Genomic DNA, 19,252 nt, shown 5'->3' with positions numbered 1-19,252 from the left:
GGACCACGGGTTCAGGATTCTGGAAGTTAACTGTATCTGTCATGGCTGGGATTACATACTTGCCCTCATTTTTATATTTAGAAGTCCTCCCTCCCCCCCCAAAAAATTTAGTAGAACATTTGTTATTTACCTTTTTTTATTGTTTTGGTGGGGGAGATTGGCCCTGAGCTAACATCTGTTGATTAGCTACTAAAGCTAAGGATGGATACCATCTGTTTTTATTGGTGTTGACTGGGTTTCTTTGGAAATTTATCGAAATAATTGAACGCAGGATTGTTTTTATTCTGATGCTAGAAGCTGATTTGAAGACCATTCTGACTTTCCAATATTGGTCTTCTCTCTTTCCTTCCCTAACTTAATTTTTTTGTTTAACCGTTCTTTCCCTATGGAATCAGTTTTTTCTTAATCTGGAAAAACTCTTTCCTGATGGGATTCTCAGTTGCACTGGGGGCCTGGTGTAGCCAAATGATCTGATTTCTCAAGAGAAGCTAGAAATATGTATTTCTTTCTTTGTGGTATGTGTTTGAAATATAAAAATCATTATATATTGGCTCAAATTTAAAAAAAAGGAAAGAAAATGTGTGAATCAAAGAAAACGCATCCAGTGGCCCAGATTATGCCCACAGATGGCCAATTTTGCAGCCTTTGCTCTAAAGGATAAGTTTTGCCTTTTCAGAAAACAGCAATCGTAATTAAGCGGAGTGTGTGCATGCAGCCTCAGCCGAGCTGCTGAGCTGCAGCCTGTTGTGCTCACCTTTGTCAGGGAAAGCCTTCACCAGCTGTGGACTCAGACCAGTCAGTGGTCGTGCACAACTCGCTTCAATTGCGTGTTAGAACCCTGTCCTTCTGTTTTGTAGCATCCTGCATGCATAGCAGGTTTAAAGAGAAAATGGAGTTTTAAGCTAATAGATCTCCAGCCAGGTGGCTAATTTTTGTGTGACTTTTTCAGATTTCTAAATAGCGGTATTCTCAATTGAATCTGAAAGAACTATTAACTTGATAACTGTGGGGTTTTGCCAGAATCCTTGAATGTATTAGCAATTTAACGTTGAAAAATTGAAACTTAATCTTGGCTCTCCTTGGTTATCAGATGGATATTCATATATTTTCTTTTTCTTTCTTTAAAGATTTGAACATGGAATTCAATCCTTCAGACCATCCTCGGGCCAGCACAATATTCCTCAGTAAATCTCAGACGGACGGTAGGTTCCTAATTTATTTATATTTCTTTAAAAAAAAAAAAGCCTCCTGTTGGTAACTAGCCTGAGTCTTATTTTCTCCTAGATGTGGTTCTCAGAGTACCACTGGAATCCCTTCAGTGGCCCCCAAGTGTATCGTTGATGGTGGTTCCCTTGGGGTTTCTTTCTTCCGCAGTAAGTTAGGTTTCAGAATTTCCTATTTGAAGCAACTATCCTCATCTTGCTGGTCAGCTGGATTATTTCTCCGTACGTACTGGGGCAGTAGTTTCTACCCTGAGAGTCAGAAATTTTCCTTTAAGAATTGAGATTTGCATAAATTCTCAAAAGATCAGAAGTGTTTTTTTAGACAGTGTATAACAGAAAGCAAAATATAAGCCTTAAATAGAAGTGTCATTATCCCTATTTTGTCATTTCAGAGCTGAATGGGGTGGTTGGGGTAGGTGTTTTCTTTTTGCCGAACTTCTCATCACCAGTTTATTCTGCGATTTTTGTGATTTGTCCTGGGTGTGTGTGCAATTCTCCTAGGGGGTTTTCTCTTCAGCCCCTGGCTGATCTCGATGTTCCCTGGCTTCTGGCTACAGAGGAGATAGAAAACATGTACAAGACAGGGAACACAAATCTTCTTAGTGAGATTCCTGTAGAAAAGTATAGCAGGAGAAACTTGTTAAATGATCACTTAGTGAACAGCTGAGTCCTGCATGATTGTGTCCCTGACTCTTGGCAAATCGCTAAGCTCTAGTTTAGAGAAGATCCTAAACTGACTAGAAAATAAACATATTTAAGACAGTAAGTTCATTTGTCAGAGCTGATGACTGCTCAGTAATGGTTAGGTAGCAGTTTTCACGTGGTAGAACGCTAATGTGATGTTAAGCAGGCCGCTGACTTGATTGGAAAGAATTTGGTGCATTTATTAAAAAATCAGTGTTTCTAAGAGTAAGACTGAGTCATTGTAGGCATCAAATACTTGTGAAGTAAGTTTTGAATGTATTGGGTAAAAGAGACAGCATTTTTTCCCTGGGCTGATGAAGTGGGAAGCCATTGGGAGGGTAGGATATTGCGAGGGAAGGAAAGTGGTGGTGGGGATGGGGGTTTGGGACAATGAAAAATGGGAATCATGAACAGTTTTTTGCACTTGATGGCGCTGTGAAAGCAAGTTATAAGGTTGGCATACTTGGAGGTTTGCTTTCTTGCTTCCTGTGACTTGGGAGTCAGACCAACATCATTCGGAAAGCGTTCTCACAAGATGCACGTGAAATCGCATTAGAGCCTCTAAGCAGGTGGCACAGACCTTGACTGTCATGGTGAAAGGAGACTCAGCGGCTGTCTGACCTGATGGAAGGGTTGCCCCAGAGACGAGTTAGGGAGGCGTATTGCCCCCTTCACCTTTCCTGCGGACCTCCTCCCCCTTCCTCTTCTGGAACTCAGGGTATCAGCTACTCCGACCCTTCTGTGTATTGTTTCAATTTCTCCTTAAATGCTGGATCTTTAAATTCAACATGTAAGCATACTTGAATCTCATGGGTTAAAAACAAGAAAAGGAAAAATAACACTGTCTCCCACAGGTACTCCTCTCTACTGCTCTGTTTAGTGACAGCTTCTGTACCATCTCTGCTTCTTTCCTTCCCTGCACTCTTCCAGCATCTTCCTCCTACCCCACCTTTCCCTGGAGGCTGCTAGAAAGCTTGCCCAAGGACGTTTCACCTCCTCCGTTAGCTCTTGACCTCTCATGTGGTACTTGCTGCCATTGACTATTCTTTGCTCCTTAAGACTAGGGAGCTATGTCTGCCGATGAAAGTAGGTTCCTCTAACTCAGTCTGTCACAAACAGAACTTAGTAACTGTGGTTGACGTCCTGCATTTCCTGCCCTGCCCAGGTCCCCACTCCAGGGAAGGCCTTGAGTTTTCCTGGACTCGTCCCTCTTCCACGTTCTCACAGGCTGGCTGTGGTGCTGGAGCTGACTCACAGTGGCTTTCACCAGCTGACTGGGCACGTTTGTTCCCAGCTCCAAGTCAGTGACATCGTATTGGGAGCATTCAATAGCCACGATGGGAGTTTTTACACCATGTAAATTGGCAAATGCCACAAATCAGGACATTCTTTCTTTTTTTCTTTTTTAAGGCAGTTATTAAACATTTATCAGCACACCATTGCATCCAGGTAATCAAAGGTGTATTAATTTTTGCCTCTTAAACCTCCCTTGCATCTGACTACCCTTCCATAGCCCTGTGCTGCCGCCTTGGCTCAGACCCTAACCTCCCCCTTGGATTACTGGCGCAGCCTCTGGGCCGGCCTGCGACCGTATCCCCTTCCAGTCCTGTGTCTGTGCTGTTGATAGGTGAAGAGACTTTCTGTAAATCAAGTCTGATTATGTCACTTGCTTACACTTTTTTAACGGCTCCCCAGTTGCCTTGGAATTAAATTCTGAACGTTTTAGCAAGGGATGCAGGGCCCTTTGCAGTCCACCCTCGCCTGCCTTCCCAGCCTGCTCTCTTGTTTTGCTCCTCTTTTCTGCAGCCACACTGAGTCACTTGGGTTGCCCCAGTGTGCCACTTGCCCTCATGTCCCTTTGCGTTACCTGTATTTCCCTTTCTTCTTCCACACAGCTCCTTTCCTCAGTCTTCCAGGCTCGGCTCTGCTGTTGTGTCCTCCAGAAGGTGTCCTTGGCCCTCAGACTGGGGGAGGTGGGCCTCTCGCAGGAGCTGTGAGTGCTTGCTTCACAGTCATAAGTGGAGAGTGGCGTTTAAAACAATTTCCTCGTCTGTGTCCCCAGCAAGAGGGAGAGGACCATGTGATATTGGTTCTAAGTATTCCCTCTGCCTGGTACAGAGGATGTGTTCAGTGTAGACGGTTCCAAGATGGAAAATGACAAGGCCAGGAAACATTCTTGATTTGATTGTGATCATTCTTCACTTGGATAAACTTAGATTTCTGTTGCAAGACCCCCATACTTCTGAGAGTACTAGAACAGTTCAAAATTGTGGGTCCCACCTACGCCCCCTTTTTTTTGGGGGTGAGGAAGAGTGGCCCTGAGCTAACATCTGTGCCAGTCTTCCTCCATTTTATATGTGGGTTGCTGCCACAGCATGGTTGATAAATGGTGTAGGTCTGCACCTGGGATTCAAACCCGTGAACCCGGGCCACTGAAGTGGAACGCACCGAACCCAACCACCATGCCACAGAGCTGGCCCCCCCTATTTTTTTTAATTGGAGGAAATGTTGTAATGTGACTCACAGCACCTTTTAGATTCCTTTCTTTTGAATCTGGTGTTCTCTCTTCTTTTCTTCAGATTGACGTACTCCTTTAGTAGTTTAGAATGGGTTTATGGGTAGGCGGCCATTGTTGGGGTGATGACAGTCACGACCACAGCCTGTGCTCTTGCGCCTTCGCAGCTCTCTGCTCTGCAGACCCCTCACCTTTCCCTCCCTAGCACGTGATGTCTGACAAACCAGCTTTGTCTGCCGTGCTCCTCACCCGCCACCTGTTCACGATTCTGATTTCGAGGGGGCCTGCAGTAAGTCATCCGGAGTTTCTTGACTGTTAAATTCCTTTTCCCTCTGGATAGCAAAGAGATTTAGGCTGGATTTGGCACCTTTTTCTCTGTGTTCGAACGGAGGCTGGAAACTTTACCAAAACAGAACGATAATGGAGTGCTTGCCTCCTTAGACCTCCCCAGCTGGCTGAAGGTAGGGATGGTCCATCAAAGCCGGGCTGACTGCTCTCTCCATCCTTTCTTCATACAAATGGGCGGTCGTTGCAGAACTTCTTTGTATGAGAGCCTTTCCGTGAAGATGGGACCAAGGGTTCCTCAGGGGGCCGGGCAGCCGGAGGGAGAAATTAGTTCACTTAGCCCACCCTACCTTTCATTTTTGCTTGTGGGGGAGAATTATAGTTTCTAGTGTCTTTCCTTTTTCTATCCTATTTTAATTCATTATTTCAAAGACATGAGAGCCTGCTCTTAAGTATTAGGAGAAAGCAAAAACTACATTTTTTATTTTAATTAGTATGGTTTTTAGAAGTTCTTTGCCTTAAAAAAGAATTTGGACAAAAATAAAAAACCTTTCTGTGTGTGTGTGAAATCTGTGTGTTTCTCAGTTTCTTGAAATAATTAAAGGAATAAAAACCACTTGTCTCCTGAGTGACTTGAAGCCAAAGGTAGAAACAGTCAAGTTCAGAAATAAAAGTAGGAGACGTGGTTTTCTTTGCACGTTCTTTCAGAAATACTGAAATGGCGACCCTCTTTTGTGGCCTGCCTTTGTCTGAGGCCGTGTCTCTGTTCCTGGGCTGCGTGGGACTCCTGCATCATGGCAGGAGCAGCTGGTCTGTTCTCCTTTCTCAGGCATTTGGGATGGCAGCCTCTGTGCTCTGTCAGGAGCTCTTCCATCGAGCGGTCCCCTGCCCTTCCTGTCATCGCTCGCCTGCGTCACCCAGTCTCTTTGTCACCTTCCTGTGCGCTGTGTCCTGGGAGGCGCCTTTCTCCAGCTCCCTGTCTGGCACTCTGTGCTTCTCCCTGGCATGTCCAGTTCCACAGAGGACGCCTCCACAATTAGATAACTAAGAATCCACAGGAACCCAAAGCTCTACGACCAGTGATTTCCATACTTTTCCCCTTTGTTTACATGCCCTGGAAAATAATTTTCAAAAACTATGAACTACCTTAGACATTTTTATGTTGACTATAAAAGTTTTCATCCTATCAAAGGATATAATTTCTGATGTAAACATTGATATTTTAAAATAAAACTCTCAGTCTTAAAAAACATTTCAAATAAAATCTTAGTACCATAATGATTTGATAGTGTACTGTCAGTCATTTAAAAATGTACGAACATGCTCTTCTTTAGCAGTGGGAAGTTTCCCATCCTTCTTTTTTCGTCTTGAACTTGTATTTCCATGCCATTTTCTCCATAGAATTTTATCCTGACATAATGTATTTTGATTTCTGAAAGTCATTTATCACACTATCATACTTCTTTTCTACGAAAATATGGGTCTAAATTTGCTTTTTATTTCTCATAATTATGTCTCTAAATGTTAAAAATAAATTTGGGATTGAGGTGTTATTATTATCATTAACCCACAGTTGATCAAAAACAACACATATATTAAAATTTTAATGAATAATTATTAAACAGAAAAGTCAGTTTTTGGAAAAACCTTTCTTCCTGGGCTGGTTCTGTGGGTATTACTTATGACTGGAGTGAGGTGCTAGTCATCAAGTCCTCTGCTTTTGTAGGTGTAATTGCTGAGGAAGTTTGTTCGTGTCCGTAGGTAGATGGGAACGGAAGGAGATTTGTTGCGTCATATCCCTAAATTCTTTCTGCTCCATCCGATTCGTATGAAAAAAAATCTCCCAGGGATTTATCATCTAAAATAATTCCCAGTCATCAGCTCCAGTTCAGTCTTGCTCTCCCTCCCTTTGTTGACAGTGGGGAATTGGAATCCGCTTGATTCACAGGCGTTTCTCGCCCGCTTCTGCAGTTTCTGAGCAGGCTTCCCGAAAGGCTCTCCCCGCCATGCGCATCGCGTTGGATTCCATCCGCTGCTCTTGTCGTTTGGCGGCGCCTGGGTTCCGGTGATACGCTCGGGCCTGGGGACAGTCCGCGCGCAGCTGCCTCAGCCGCTCACGTGGTCCCCGGGCCGCCGCCTCGCGCCCTTAGGTTGGCGTGTGTCCCGCGTGTGCGCGCCTGGGCCTGTCCGGGAGGACTCGAACAACACGCTCGCGGGACGATCCCCAGCTGCCCTTTTCCTCTCAACGAGGGTTTGAGCTTTGCTTTCGCTCTGACGAGATCTGAGTAGACTTGGGTGCGTGTCCTCGTGTGCCCTTGCTGGCAGAGGTCGCGCTGCTGTCACACCAGTCAGCTCCGTTGAGGCAGCTCCCGTGCCGAGCCGGCGCTCCTGCCGTGGCCGCCCTCTGACGGGCGGCCCGCGGTCTGCGCTCCCGGCCTCTCCGAGCTGTGCGGACGGGCGTCTGCCCACCGGACGACATCGTCGCTGCGCGAGGGCCGCAGACTCGGCCCCTCGGAGAAATATCCCCAGGACGGCTGACCCCGCCGTGCTGCGCAGGTTACGGAACCGGGAGCAAAGGTGCTGCCTCACCCCGGCGTCGCCGTCCCTCGGTCGGTGCCCGGGCGTCCTGCCCGCGGGCTGGCGCCTGTCCGGGGCGCAGGAGGGGCAGCGGCGCCCGCCCCGGCCGTCGCCAGGAGCGCCCGGTCCAGCCCTTAGCGTGGGGCGAGGTCGCTGCAGGGAGGCCTGAGGCTCCCTCCGGGCTGGGCGGGGAGGCGCGGCCGGCCGGCGCAGGAGTCCCCCTGTGGGCTCTGGGACTGGCCGCGGCCTGGTCGGCCGTCCGTCAGCTTGGCGGTCTCGTAGGCTGGCCGCGACGTCCTGTGCGGTGGCCGTGGGCGCCCCTGCCCCGTCACAAGGTGGTGTCCTGAGGCAGTGGGGTGCGGCCTGGGCCGCGGGAGCGCGCAGCCAGTGTCTGCGCTCGGTACCCGGGAAGCGGGTGCCCGGGCCCCTCAGCTCCGAGTGGGGCGCCGCGGAGCCACGCGGTCCCAGGCCCTCCGGCTGGAGCCACCGCCGCCATCTTGGCGCGGTCAGCGCGTGTTCTGATGCTTCCTGCTGCAGGGGGTCCACAGATCCCTCGGCACCGTTGCGTCCGCGTCCGAAGTCACCGGCCTTTCTCTCCTGCCGGCCTTCTCTCCCCAGCGCATATTTTCTTAAGGAAAACCCCCCTGTGAGCCTGGGTCCCCAGCCAGCAGCCCAGAAGTCCTGTGGTCTTCCCTAAACGCCCGGTGTGTCCTCCTCCCTCTCTCCGGGTCTTCACACTGGGCCCGTGGCCACGGCCTCTCCCGGCGTCCACTCCTCCGCCCTTCCCTCCCCAGGCCGCGGACGGAGCCGGCGGGAGCGCCCCGAAGCGTGGGCGCAGCCTGGCCTCCCTGCTCAGACTGCTCCTCCGTGGCGCCCCACCCACCCACAGGGAACGTGAGGCCCTGACGTGGCCCATGGCCGGTCCCCTGGGGCCCCTCCCACCGTGCACCCCGTTCTGAGCTGCCCCGGCCCGGAGCCGGCCTCTCGGTTGCCCCCTCGGCTTGCCCGCGCTCCGCCCTCCCGAGAGACCAGCCCCCATCGGAACAGCCTGAAAGGGGGGCAGGCCCTGGCTTGTCAAAATTTCATGGGCAGCATTTTTCTTTCTTTCTTAGTGGCAAGTAGAATAAAAGTGTACCGTAAAATTAGTGGCATTAAATTCACCGTAATTTGTGTATTCCTCTGTTGTGGAGATGATTTTTTTTATGGTTTGTAAATAAAGAGATAGTAGGTCTATTTATTCAACTAAATTCCATGTTGCTTAGGATGGAGACTGTCTTCCTCGGGGTGCGTTCTCTGTACCAAATGCAGAGGCCAGCACGTGGAAGAAACCTAGAAAGGAGAGGGGTGGAGTGGATGAAGTAATGAAAGAAGGCAGGCCAGGAGTCAGGATCCACCCTGGCAGATGTGCCATGGTGTTCTCGCAGCTCCCTGCCCAGGCGCTTTTCTGTTTTATGCTGCAGCGCCACTTTCTTCCACCTTCCATAACTCCATTAAAAAGGGGCACATCCATTATTTGGGGCCCAGGGAATGTCAGTCCTTTAGGCCCAGGCCGTGTATTTGGACTTCCCTCCCCCGTCTGAATTTGACAGGACCCTCCTGCCCTCTGGACAGCTCCCTGGCTCTGCAGTCATCCTTGAGCTGCGCAAGCTGTGGGTAGATGCAAGGTCTCTTGGCCGTGCAGGGCCCTGTGAGGTCAGTGGGTGAGGGAGGCCTCTTTTGGACTCTGGCCCGCTTTTCTTGGAAGCATCTCCCTGCCCTGGTGTCTGGTCTCTTGGGTCTTCCGGTCTGGAGAAAGCTGCTTGCACAGTACACACTCAGCTGAAGCCAGGTCAGATCCAGAATGCCAGTGTGTCTCATTGTGTGTTTTACTGTACTCTCTCTCCTGACCCGTGCTTCCCCCAGATTCAGTTGTCAGAGATTGCTCAGTGAGCAGAGACCCAGAGCAAAGGCTCCAGGTGGGCATTCCCCAGGTGGGTGGGCTTGGTCCCCACTCCACCACAGCTGTGTGCTGCTGTTAGGGCCTCTAGCCTGCTGGCTGGTAGCAAGAAGCTCTCACTTTTAAACTCCGAGGACCTTTCGTCCCCGTTCCGCTATCACAGGCTAACCCTTTCTACACTTTCCACAGCTGCTCTGGTTTATTGCCTACTTTACATGGTTGATGTTTTTGGTCAACTGCCTGAGACATCTCGGGAGGCAGCTGAATTTTGTTGATAACCTGAGGACATTACCATATAAGGACAGTTAACACCTTGGAACGATTTCCTGAAGACAGTGGTGATTAAAAGCGCAACTTTCTGGAATCCACCTGCTGGAGCTGCAAGCTTAGCTTTATCCCTGCCTGCATGATGTTGTGTGTCTGATCCATGTGGTCTTCCTGAACTGCAGGTTTTTCATCTGTGAAGTAGTTGGTACCTCCTCGTGAGATTGTCGGGAGGACTGACTGTGAAATCTGTCAAAGCTCTGAGCACGGTACCTAAGACAGCATAAGTTCTCAGTGAGTGCAGCCCCTGCTCTGGAGCGTAGTTCTCATTTGCTTGGTTGGATTGAGTTTTTTCCCTGACCTGGGTCTCTGCCGTCTTCCCTTAGCTTGTCTTGGTTTCGAGTCCATTTTTATGCTGACTGCAGCACCTCACCCCAGAACACTGGAACTGACCAGGAGGAGAGGTGCTGGATACCAGCAGAAAAGTGGAGAGTGGGCTCTGGGCTCTGCTGTGCCCAGGCCATCTTTTTCTGTCCATGTTTCCTTGATACAGACAGACTGACCCTCCCATTTAAGAGTTGCTTCCACGTACCTTGGAAGCAAACCAGGAAGAGGTCAGGTCTGAAATGGGGGCAGCATTTGATAGCAGTTCTTATAAAAGTATACACAGCACTTTGAACCTCACCTGAAAAACCAAATGGCAACCTCACGACCATGTGCCAGAATGGGTCTCTGGTGGGCCCACAAGTTTTGGGTTAACTGTGATGAATATAATCATAAACATCGAGAAACAATGTAAGTGAATATTGATCTCAGGATGGGGGAGGAAGCATGTAAGTTTCAAACAGCAATGGAAGAAATAACCTAAAAGTGAAAACTCTTGTCAAAACTGATCCTAAAAATTAAATCATCAAATGGGAAAAATATTGCAATACATATGAAAAAGGAGTAATACCTTGATGTATTAAAGAATTATTATACATCCAGTGAACATGCTAACACACCAACAGAAAAATGGGCAGTATTCTGTTTATGTGTGTGCACATGTATATTTGTACATGTTTATATATAAATGTCTTAGTTTGCAAAAAATGCACATAGCACATCTGTATAAGTATGCATAAAGAGAAGATTTTCTGAGAGGGGACACACCTAAATAGTAATAGTGATTATTTCTTGGTTGTGTTGGGTTGTATATCTTCTCTTATGTTTTTCTGTATTTTCCAAAGTTAAATTTTTATTTGTATTTTCTTCTTTGTATTGCTCTGTATTTTCTAATTTTTCTACAGTAAGCATGCAGTTCTTTTATAATCAGAAGAAAATTTTAAAAGAACCCACTTGATTTAGATCTCTCTGCTTCTGAGGGCGTCCTTGGGCCTGAGGTGTTCTCCAGGCTGAGTTGGCAGTGTACGAGACGGACACATGGTCTTTGAATGGTTTTCTGCTTATATCCTTACCTCCTTCTGCTTCTCTTCTCTCGCTGGAGTTTCCTGCTCTCCACCCCTGGTCTGCTCTAGACATCTTTGAAGTTTTTCTTATCTTTGCGTTTTTGTTTCATCTGCCTTGCTTACTTAGATTTCACTCTGAATGTGCAGAAAGTACCATTTCTCTGTGCAGGTCTAGAAATCAGTGCAGGCGCAGGACAGTTCAGAGTAGGCCAGAGTTCTGGAGAAGCTGCCCTCCTGCGGAGCTAGATGCACCCTGCGCAGGGCCCGCACGCATGGTAGGTGATCCCAGCGGGGTGCACATTCGTGTCCAGTCACTGGTGTTGGCTGTGTGCTCAGCAAGGCGGGGCCTCAGGGTATCTTTGCATTTGCCTCCACACTTTGCTCCTCACAGGGGCTCAACAGTTGTGTTTTGAATTAAGTGAATGACTTAATTCACTGAATTAATGAAAATGGTGGGAATTGTATGCTAATATCAAACTTATTATAAGAAAATACTGAACTTTCGATTGTTCAAAGCCTGATCTATTCTGCCCACAGGAAACAAGACAGGAAAACAAAACCTTTTCTTTTGAACCAGATTTTGTGGTCTACATTGGTTTTGCTATCTCAGCAATCAGTTTTACATCTCAGAACAAAATTATGTAATTCTATACCTTCTTGTCAAAGCCTGCCAGTCCTTCACATCCAGAGTAATTTATAAGCTAAGTAATTCTCTGTGGAATAGCTGAACTCGGCACATACCAGATCCTAATTAGCAGCTGTCCAGTGGCACTTGTTCTGCGCAGGTGCCAGGCACAGCGCTGCTGGGGTGGAGGGAGGGCAGTGCAGAGGAGGCCCGAGGAGCCCAGGGGCCTGTCTCCTGCCTGCCCCTGTCTGGACGCTCCCTGTCTGGGCCTGCGTGGGCTGCTGCCTCCTTGTCATAGGAAGGAGGTTGGATCACGTATTTGAGGACCTCTTCAGTCCTGATGTCCTATGGCTGTGGTGGCTGACACTTGCCTTGGGAGGGTCTGTTTTAGAGATGAAACAGGGGAAACCAAGGTAGTTTTTCTAATGCCTGTCTGTAAAGGGGGTTAGCTGAAATTGCATTTAGATTGTTAACAAATCCTCGAATAATTAGCACTAGGTTTTTTCAGAAAGTTGTATTTTTAAGAATAAAGAAATTTTATTTCTGTGACATTGTGGCAAGGGAGTATCCTGTAGCACCCTAAGTGACCTAAGTTGTTTATCCTTCAGATCACAGACGCTGCCATTTACTCCTCACTCCTCATTCTATCTGGAGAAGACTTGTAATGCCAACAGTAGTGTTTTTGCTGATTTTTAGATGGCTTACTTTTAAAGGCCTCTAGTACATTTTCTGTCTGAGTCATTATGGACTATTGCAATAACCAGTTAAAAATCCTTTCAACGAACCATCATAGATGGGATCAAAGGAGATAGCTATTATTCTCCCAGGGAAGTCAGGTTATGATCCACGTCAGTTTATTGCCTATTTTCCCAACAAAGCAAAATACAATTATCAGTGCTCTCAATTATGTAGGAATTCTGAGAATTCCAGAGATTTTGACTGATACGTTATTGGTAACCAAAAATATTCAGATTTGAAATGATTAGCATGTTTCTTATACCATTACATAAAACAAATGGCTGAAGCACTTTGAATTTCAGAACTGATTAATGGGCTCAGTGTTTCAAATGTATTTTAAAGACAGATTTAGATTTGGGTAGTTTTATCCATCTTTTTTCGTGATGCCAGTGTAAGAGAGTCCACTTATTTTATTGTTTTCCCCCCATGGTGGTGTCTTCTTCTGCTCCAACTAGCTTAGGGGAAAAGGAATAATTAGTTATAACTGGACCAGGGTAACTTGGAAACATTATGAGTCATTGGAACTAGGGCCTAAGAGCCCTAACGGGTCTACAGAAGCCCCTACCTTTTTCCCATCTCCTGCCCCCATTCTTCTCTGCATGGCAGCTGTATTGGGGGTCCTCAAGGCCACCTCCAGTTTTGGTGATTCGGTAGGGGGAATCATAGCCTCAAGGTACAGTCGAACTCAGGGCTGTGACTTTGTACAAAGAAAGTATATGAAGCAGAATCAGTACAGGGAAAATGTGGCTGGGCGAAGTCTAGAGGAAACCAGGTCCAGGCTTCCAAGAGTCCTCTCCAAGGAGAGTCACACAGGATGCACTGCATTTCCCCCGTAACGACTAGTGGCATTGCCAGCCAAGGAGGTGTCTCAGAGGTTTCGTACCCAGGATTTCTACTGAGGGCTGGTTCTGTAGGCGGCCTCTGCCAGGTATGTACCCCAATTCCACACTCCCAGGAAGAAAGCGGGAGTTCAGCATACACTGTCGTTTGTCCAGTTTTGGCACAGTGAGCCTTTCTTATCAGGGAATGGTGGGGACGGGACCCTCCCCAAATCCACGTTCCCAGATGCTAGCCAATGGCCTCCGTTGTGAGCAGGCCTTCTCAGGGATGGCAGTCAGACGTACTGTGTTAACTCTTTTCCACACAGCAGGAGACACATCTCACCCTGCCCCACCCCATACCTTTAGGTCAGGAGCTGGCCCTGATGGACTAGCCTCTCCAGATTCCCAGGAGAGAGAATTATCCCAGCTGGGCATGCATGTCCTCCCAGATCTGGGCTGTTATGCTCAGGACCACCCGGTACAAACTTGCACGTTGGGAATTCTTCCTGGCTGTGTAGGGACAGGCAGGTACTTTGGGGACTCAGGAGACACTCGAAGAAGCTGTCGGTCATAGGCGTGCCCATGTGGAGGAGCCTCTGAGATGCTGTGCAGACCTGATTTTGCAAAGGCCCTCTTAGGAGCAGCATTACAAAACAGTACAGGAAGGGGGCGCTGGATTCAGGCCCACGAACCCCAAGTGCAGACAGGTTTAGCAGGCCCAGTTACTCTGAGGGAACAGGTAGTGTGTAGGTGTTCGTTTGTGTAACACTGAGGTTCTGGAATGGATTTGGCTCTGTAGCAGTCTCAGTGCACTCTTGTTGCTCACTGCCCTAAGTGGGAGCACCTGGGCTGGTGGACTTGGCCTGGTTCTTCCTGAGTTTTCTCCTTATAGGAGATGTAAAGAACAGCATGCACTGTTACAATATTCCTCCTCATCTACTGTGGTTTTGTGTGTGTTTGTTTTAAAGCTATCTTGTTAAAACTTTCAGCCAGAACTATTGAGGATTCTGTATTTCAGCTCACACTCCTATTTGTGAATGATTCTTAATCTTTTCACTAGTGCCCGCATTAGAAGCTCTAGTAATTCTCTAGGCGTGGATATCTTTTATCTGCTGGAGGCAAGGGGTGATGGAGGGTGCGCAGGGGACCTCAGAGGCAGTTCCCATAATTGAGAGACAGAGCCTCTGCACAAACCTATTGCTGGGATGCCCTAGGAAGGGCTCAGTGTCATCTGTGGAATTTGCTGGAAACCCTGGCAGGTCTCCCGTCTGTGTAGAAAGTGTTCCCAGATTCCTCTAGCCAGTGGGAAGTCACCATGGAAACGTCGTCAGATGCCCGTATGGTAGAGCAGCCCTGACTAGATGCACAATAATTGAGTATTAAAGAAAACACGCGCATGCATGTGCACATGAAACATATATGCCAGGAAGTTAAGACCCAGTGCTTCCTGCCAGCCCCTCACTTTCCTTTTCTTCTGATTCACATGTGGATGCTTATTTGGAGTTAGGTCAGAAGGAACCCTGCTGCCTCCCCACTGTGCCCAGCAGACCCAGTCCGCCGCTGATGTCTGCACTTGAGCTCTGTGTGCTGGTCTGACGGGCTGGGTAGGCACCTCTCCCACCGTGTCCTCAGACTGCTTTCTGCTTTTGTACCCTGAATATCTTTGAGATAGGAAGAGGGACAGCACTCATTCCAGAAAGGATAGGATTTCTAAGGAAAAGACGACTGTCTCCTTGTGAGTCAAAGAACGAAAGGTAAAGCTGGCAATGCAGGTCCCAGGCCCCTGGATCCGGTCCACCGGAGGCCTGTGAAAATGATGGCACCTGCATGTGGGGGTGAGTTCCGGGGGAGGGCACCCTCCTCAGATGAGACGTGGATTTGTATGCTGTCATTTTAGGAGACCTGAGATAGCACTGTTGATTCCCAGGGACCCAGGATGTCGTCTCCTTGAAGGACACCTATTCTTTATGTCCTCTGCCTGTAGTGGGCCTGCTCAGTAAATGTGTCGCTTGATTCTTATGTACCCTCAAAAGTAAGTCTTCAGGAAAGAAAATGCAAAATTCAATGATGCTAGTTTATTAAAAAGCTCCTCTGGGTTGCCTGTCACCTTTGAACATCTCTGGGGCCAAGGCCCCTATTCTGAGCAACACTAAGGTCTGGGCCCCAGGCTGAGCCGCTCAGTGCAGGTGCTGCGCCGACAGCAGTGTGAGAAGTGGTCTGCTCAACAGGACAGTCGTGAGCTTTAGCAGCCCCACTGACGGAGGGGTGCTGCAGGGTGTTCCAGAGGCTCCCAGATGGAAGCCCAGGTTATTCACCACTCCCAGCGTGGACAGTACTTAGTTTCCATGAACGCCACTCCGACGTGCATTATTTGTCCTGTGTTCACTGCTGTCATGGGTGTTCTTGCTGTTAGTTAGTTTTCACTCCTATAGCACAGACCTGATGGGTCTAGTTGGGTTGGAGATAAATAGTCCTCTTATTTGTTAATCATCTTAAACAAATGCATGCATACAAGTAGTATGAAGTTTACTTATTTAATCCTTTGTTTAGTTATTGAAAGCTGTCCCCTCGGTTAATCACAGCGGCAGTAATTTTGTCCAGGTGCTGTGGTTTAGGTGGGCACGTGGATCACTGTGTTAGTGAGTTCGGTTCTGCATCTGTGCAGGTCACATGTTCTTATAAGTGGTAACTGAGCAGCGGGTATGTTGGTTGGTGGAAGGATGGGCCCACGACACAGGCCCAGTCCTCAGCAACCTGCAGGGGGTTGGCATGCAGCGTGTAACGTTTCTGTTGCATTTTTTGTTTTCACAGTGAGAGAAAAACGCAAGAGTCTCTTCATTAACCATGTAAGTGACGCTGTCTCCCCGTGTTCTTCATGATGACTGTACAGTGTAAAGAGCTGTAATAACTCTGCCTGTGATGGGTGAAAATGGTTCATGTATTTTGTTGCTATTTGAAGAGTGCGAACATGTTGCAGTGTATTTGTGCTCAGTTTGGCTGTAATTGGACAAGTGTGGTGTGGTCTTTACCCACTGTCCCCGACGTTTTCCAGAAGCCCCACACTGCTGCTTCATGGGAAGACGTGTGTGAACAAGACCACAGCAGCACCACTCAGGTCCAGCTGAAAGCCACATCTGTTAATTTTCCAATCCTTTCTCTCTTCTGCCCCTACCCCCAAATCACTCTTCTTATTTGTGTGCCTCAGTTCCATTTGAATAAACACATGACCGTTTCCCACGAGGTTGTCTGCCTCCGCACTCTCTCCTCACTGATTGTCGTTTACAGGCCCAGTAGAGTCTGCATATTCTTTTGATGCTCAAAGAAAGGATAAACTTGACAACACTTTAATTTAAAAGGATTTTTGAAAAATCAGCTCTAGTCTTTTGTCCATTCTGAGCAGTATCTCGTTCCCCTGCTGGCGAGGCATAAAGTGTCCCTGTGAGGTGCTCCATCCTTCGTCCTTGAGCAACAAGTGCAGCCACTGGCTCTGTCTCCACTTCCCTTACCCTTCCACCCCGCCCCCGACTGTCGCGCCCCACCTTGCACCTCTCTGAAGTGTGGAGCCCCACCACTAGGCAAGTTACAGCCACCCGTTCCTCTCCTTCTAAATGTGTGTCCCTTTCTTTAGGAAAGGACACTGTCTCCATGAGGAATGGAATGGTGACATAAGTGAATTACCAAAATTCTCGTATTGAAAACAAAATGCTGTATTCGGTCTTACAAGTTTGTTTTTTTTCAGGATTTCTAGACTCTCTGCATTTAAGTATTTGCACATCTTGAAGAACTTGGCACTGAAGCTGTGTGTTAAAGAGCCTCACTATTGTCTTCCCTGACCTTTGAAAAATCTGGACAAAATGTGGTTGGCAGGAAACTCAGATGCTGGGCCCATGCACTCAAGGAGCTTCGTGCTTAGCCCAAGGACGCTGTCTGCAGCGTCACTGTGCATGTGTGTACACGGTCTTCTAAGGGTCGGAGAGAGGGTCTACAGCTTTTGTCACATTCATGAAGCAGTTCATGACCTCTTGCCTGGCTCTCAAATTTCAAAGCATCAATGGAAAGCATCTGTGAAATTACTGCATGTGTCATGAGGAAAATGTGCTGAAAATTGCTGTGCCTCCTTTTTTTCCAAAAGTAGTATGTACTTGGACATAGAAATTAGAGAGATTTGAACTAAATCTGTGAATCCTGCTTCATTTCTTTGTCTGCTGGGTGCACTTGAACACTTTCCATTCAGCACGTCTGCCAAGGAGCTTGCAAGGGAAGGAGACGAGTGGAGACTGCGGCCAGGCCCCTTCACTGGGCACTGTGCTCTGTCAGTGGAATGCAGGGAGGGGGCACAAGACTGTCCGTGCCACCTGTTCTGATCATGGCCGATGAGACAGAGCTGTGCTCTCCTGCTGCTCATCTGCCCCTCTATTTTTATATTCTCTCCCTCTTAACCTTACACCTTGTGTCACGCACAGTCCTGACACCTGCCACACACTGGGTAAACATCTGTTGGACCCAACATCTGTTGGATTAGAATGTAGGCTGTGCATTCCAGCTCTGTGCATCCTCTGTAACCCAGCCCAGCTCTCAGGCAAGCTCTGTAAAACCTGTGATCTCCTGACACAAAGAGTGAAATCACGCAGATGTCAAAATCTGCTCTACACACTTGTTCCTATGTAAAAGAAATCTTGGTGCTAAGTGTCTCACACAGCAGATGACCATGTAACAGCGTGACTCTCTAGTCTGTGAGCAGACCTGGTTACAAAGCAGCACATCAGTTCTGTCCATGCTGGGAAAAGCAGCTGGAATGTGCCATCCCACACACTGCAATAGGATTCGAGTAAAATTGCCTGCAGATTCAGTTAGGCTAACAAACCAGCTGTGCCTTTCAGGTTTTGAGACACTTTGGTGTAAGGAGTTAGAGCAGTAGAGAAAGGTTAAGTAGTCATAATGATCAGTATAATCTATTGAGAGCTTTTCCATGTTTGTGCCAGGCTCTGTTCTCACTGGTTTAATGTGCTTACTCAGTAACCATGCTGGTGGGTGCTATTTATCATTCCCATTTAGAGAGGAGGAAAGTGAGGCACAAAGAAGTTTGCTGAATAAGTGCTGGAGCTGGGGTTGGCGCCCAGGTGGGAACACCAGTTCCCACATGCACAGAGGTGGTTTAGCTAGTTTATCTGGAGTTAGAGATAACATGCATAATTAAATTTTTATAGGATAGTCTATAGAACTCATTTCTGAGTAGGGGCCCCAACTGAAATTTGTAATTTAATTTGTTGTTAAACTCTGGAAGGACAGATTTTCTTTGCCCTTGTTTAGGAAAGCTCTTGTTCTTTGCTTTATTGTGAGGGATGTTGTTTCTGTCATCTCTCCTTTAAGTTTCTGAAGAACCTACTTAGCACATGTTGCTCAGGTAATCTACAAAGACACTGTTGTTTAAGAAGAGTGAATGCCGTGGATATAAAAAAGCTGTGTAAGAGAGGCGGGGATGGCTCGGCTCTGCCCCTGGGAGGACTTAACTTCCACAACACGGGGAAAAGCACTGTTGTCTGGCCCCCAGCCAGCAACCAGTGAGAGGAGTGGGCTGTGCCGGGGGCGTCCTCCAGGGCGGGGGTGGCAGAGAATGGAGCCCCAGGCTGGAAAAGAGGTGGGCCTTCGACTGGCTTAGAACAGCCAAGTGAGACCTAAAGCGTTAGGTAGGAGGAGACTGCTTCTGAGAGAATTATCATAGGATTTAAAGCTTGAAACCATTTGAGGATAAACCCCCTTGGGAGTTTTGACTGTAAGTTAAATCAGGGTGAATTATACAGATTAATATTCTAATCACCACCTAGGTTTTAGATGTAGTTAGAATGAACAGTTCTAGGAAAATTTAATACATTATGAAAGATACACTAGGTATTTTTAAAAGTCTTCTGTAAAGGGCTTTATTAAAGTTTTTACTTCATTTAAAATTTGCTGAAGTTTTAGCTTTGCTTTTTCTTCAAGGTTAGCTATTTTAATGAATCTTTTAATTAAAATGTGGAAGTCTCTGATTATAAATTGTGAGTGGCATTGTAGGTGACTGGAGTCTCGAATCACTTTCCTGAAACTTAGTGAAAACTCATGCCTTTTACTTTAGGCTAATTTTTCTTTGACGTCCTCT

At 47.5% G+C, this 19,252-nt stretch overlaps 1 protein-coding gene across 6 annotated transcripts in view; it reads left to right on the top strand.

Moving 5' to 3' along the window:
• The window catches only part of CCNY (cyclin Y), a 205,633-nt gene that overhangs the window by 140,048 nt on the left and 46,333 nt on the right, over positions 1-19,252 (top strand). For 5 of the 6 annotated variants that reach the window (XM_044762370.2, XM_070500908.1, XM_070500905.1 and 2 more), the window contains exons 2-3: positions 1,128-1,202; positions 15,928-15,962. In XM_044762370.2, the coding sequence (XP_044618305.1) occupies positions 1,128-1,202; positions 15,928-15,962 (110 nt within the window). The remainder of the gene's footprint in view (positions 1-1,127; positions 1,203-15,927; positions 15,963-19,252) is intronic. The other variant, XM_070500909.1, reaches the window with a different exon arrangement.

Source organism: Equus asinus, chromosome 29 (genome assembly GCF_041296235.1).
Source record: "Equus asinus isolate D_3611 breed Donkey chromosome 29, EquAss-T2T_v2, whole genome shotgun sequence".
NCBI lineage: Eukaryota > Metazoa > Chordata > Mammalia > Perissodactyla > Equidae > Equus > Equus asinus.
This window is presented reverse-complemented; position numbering and strand designations above follow the sequence as displayed.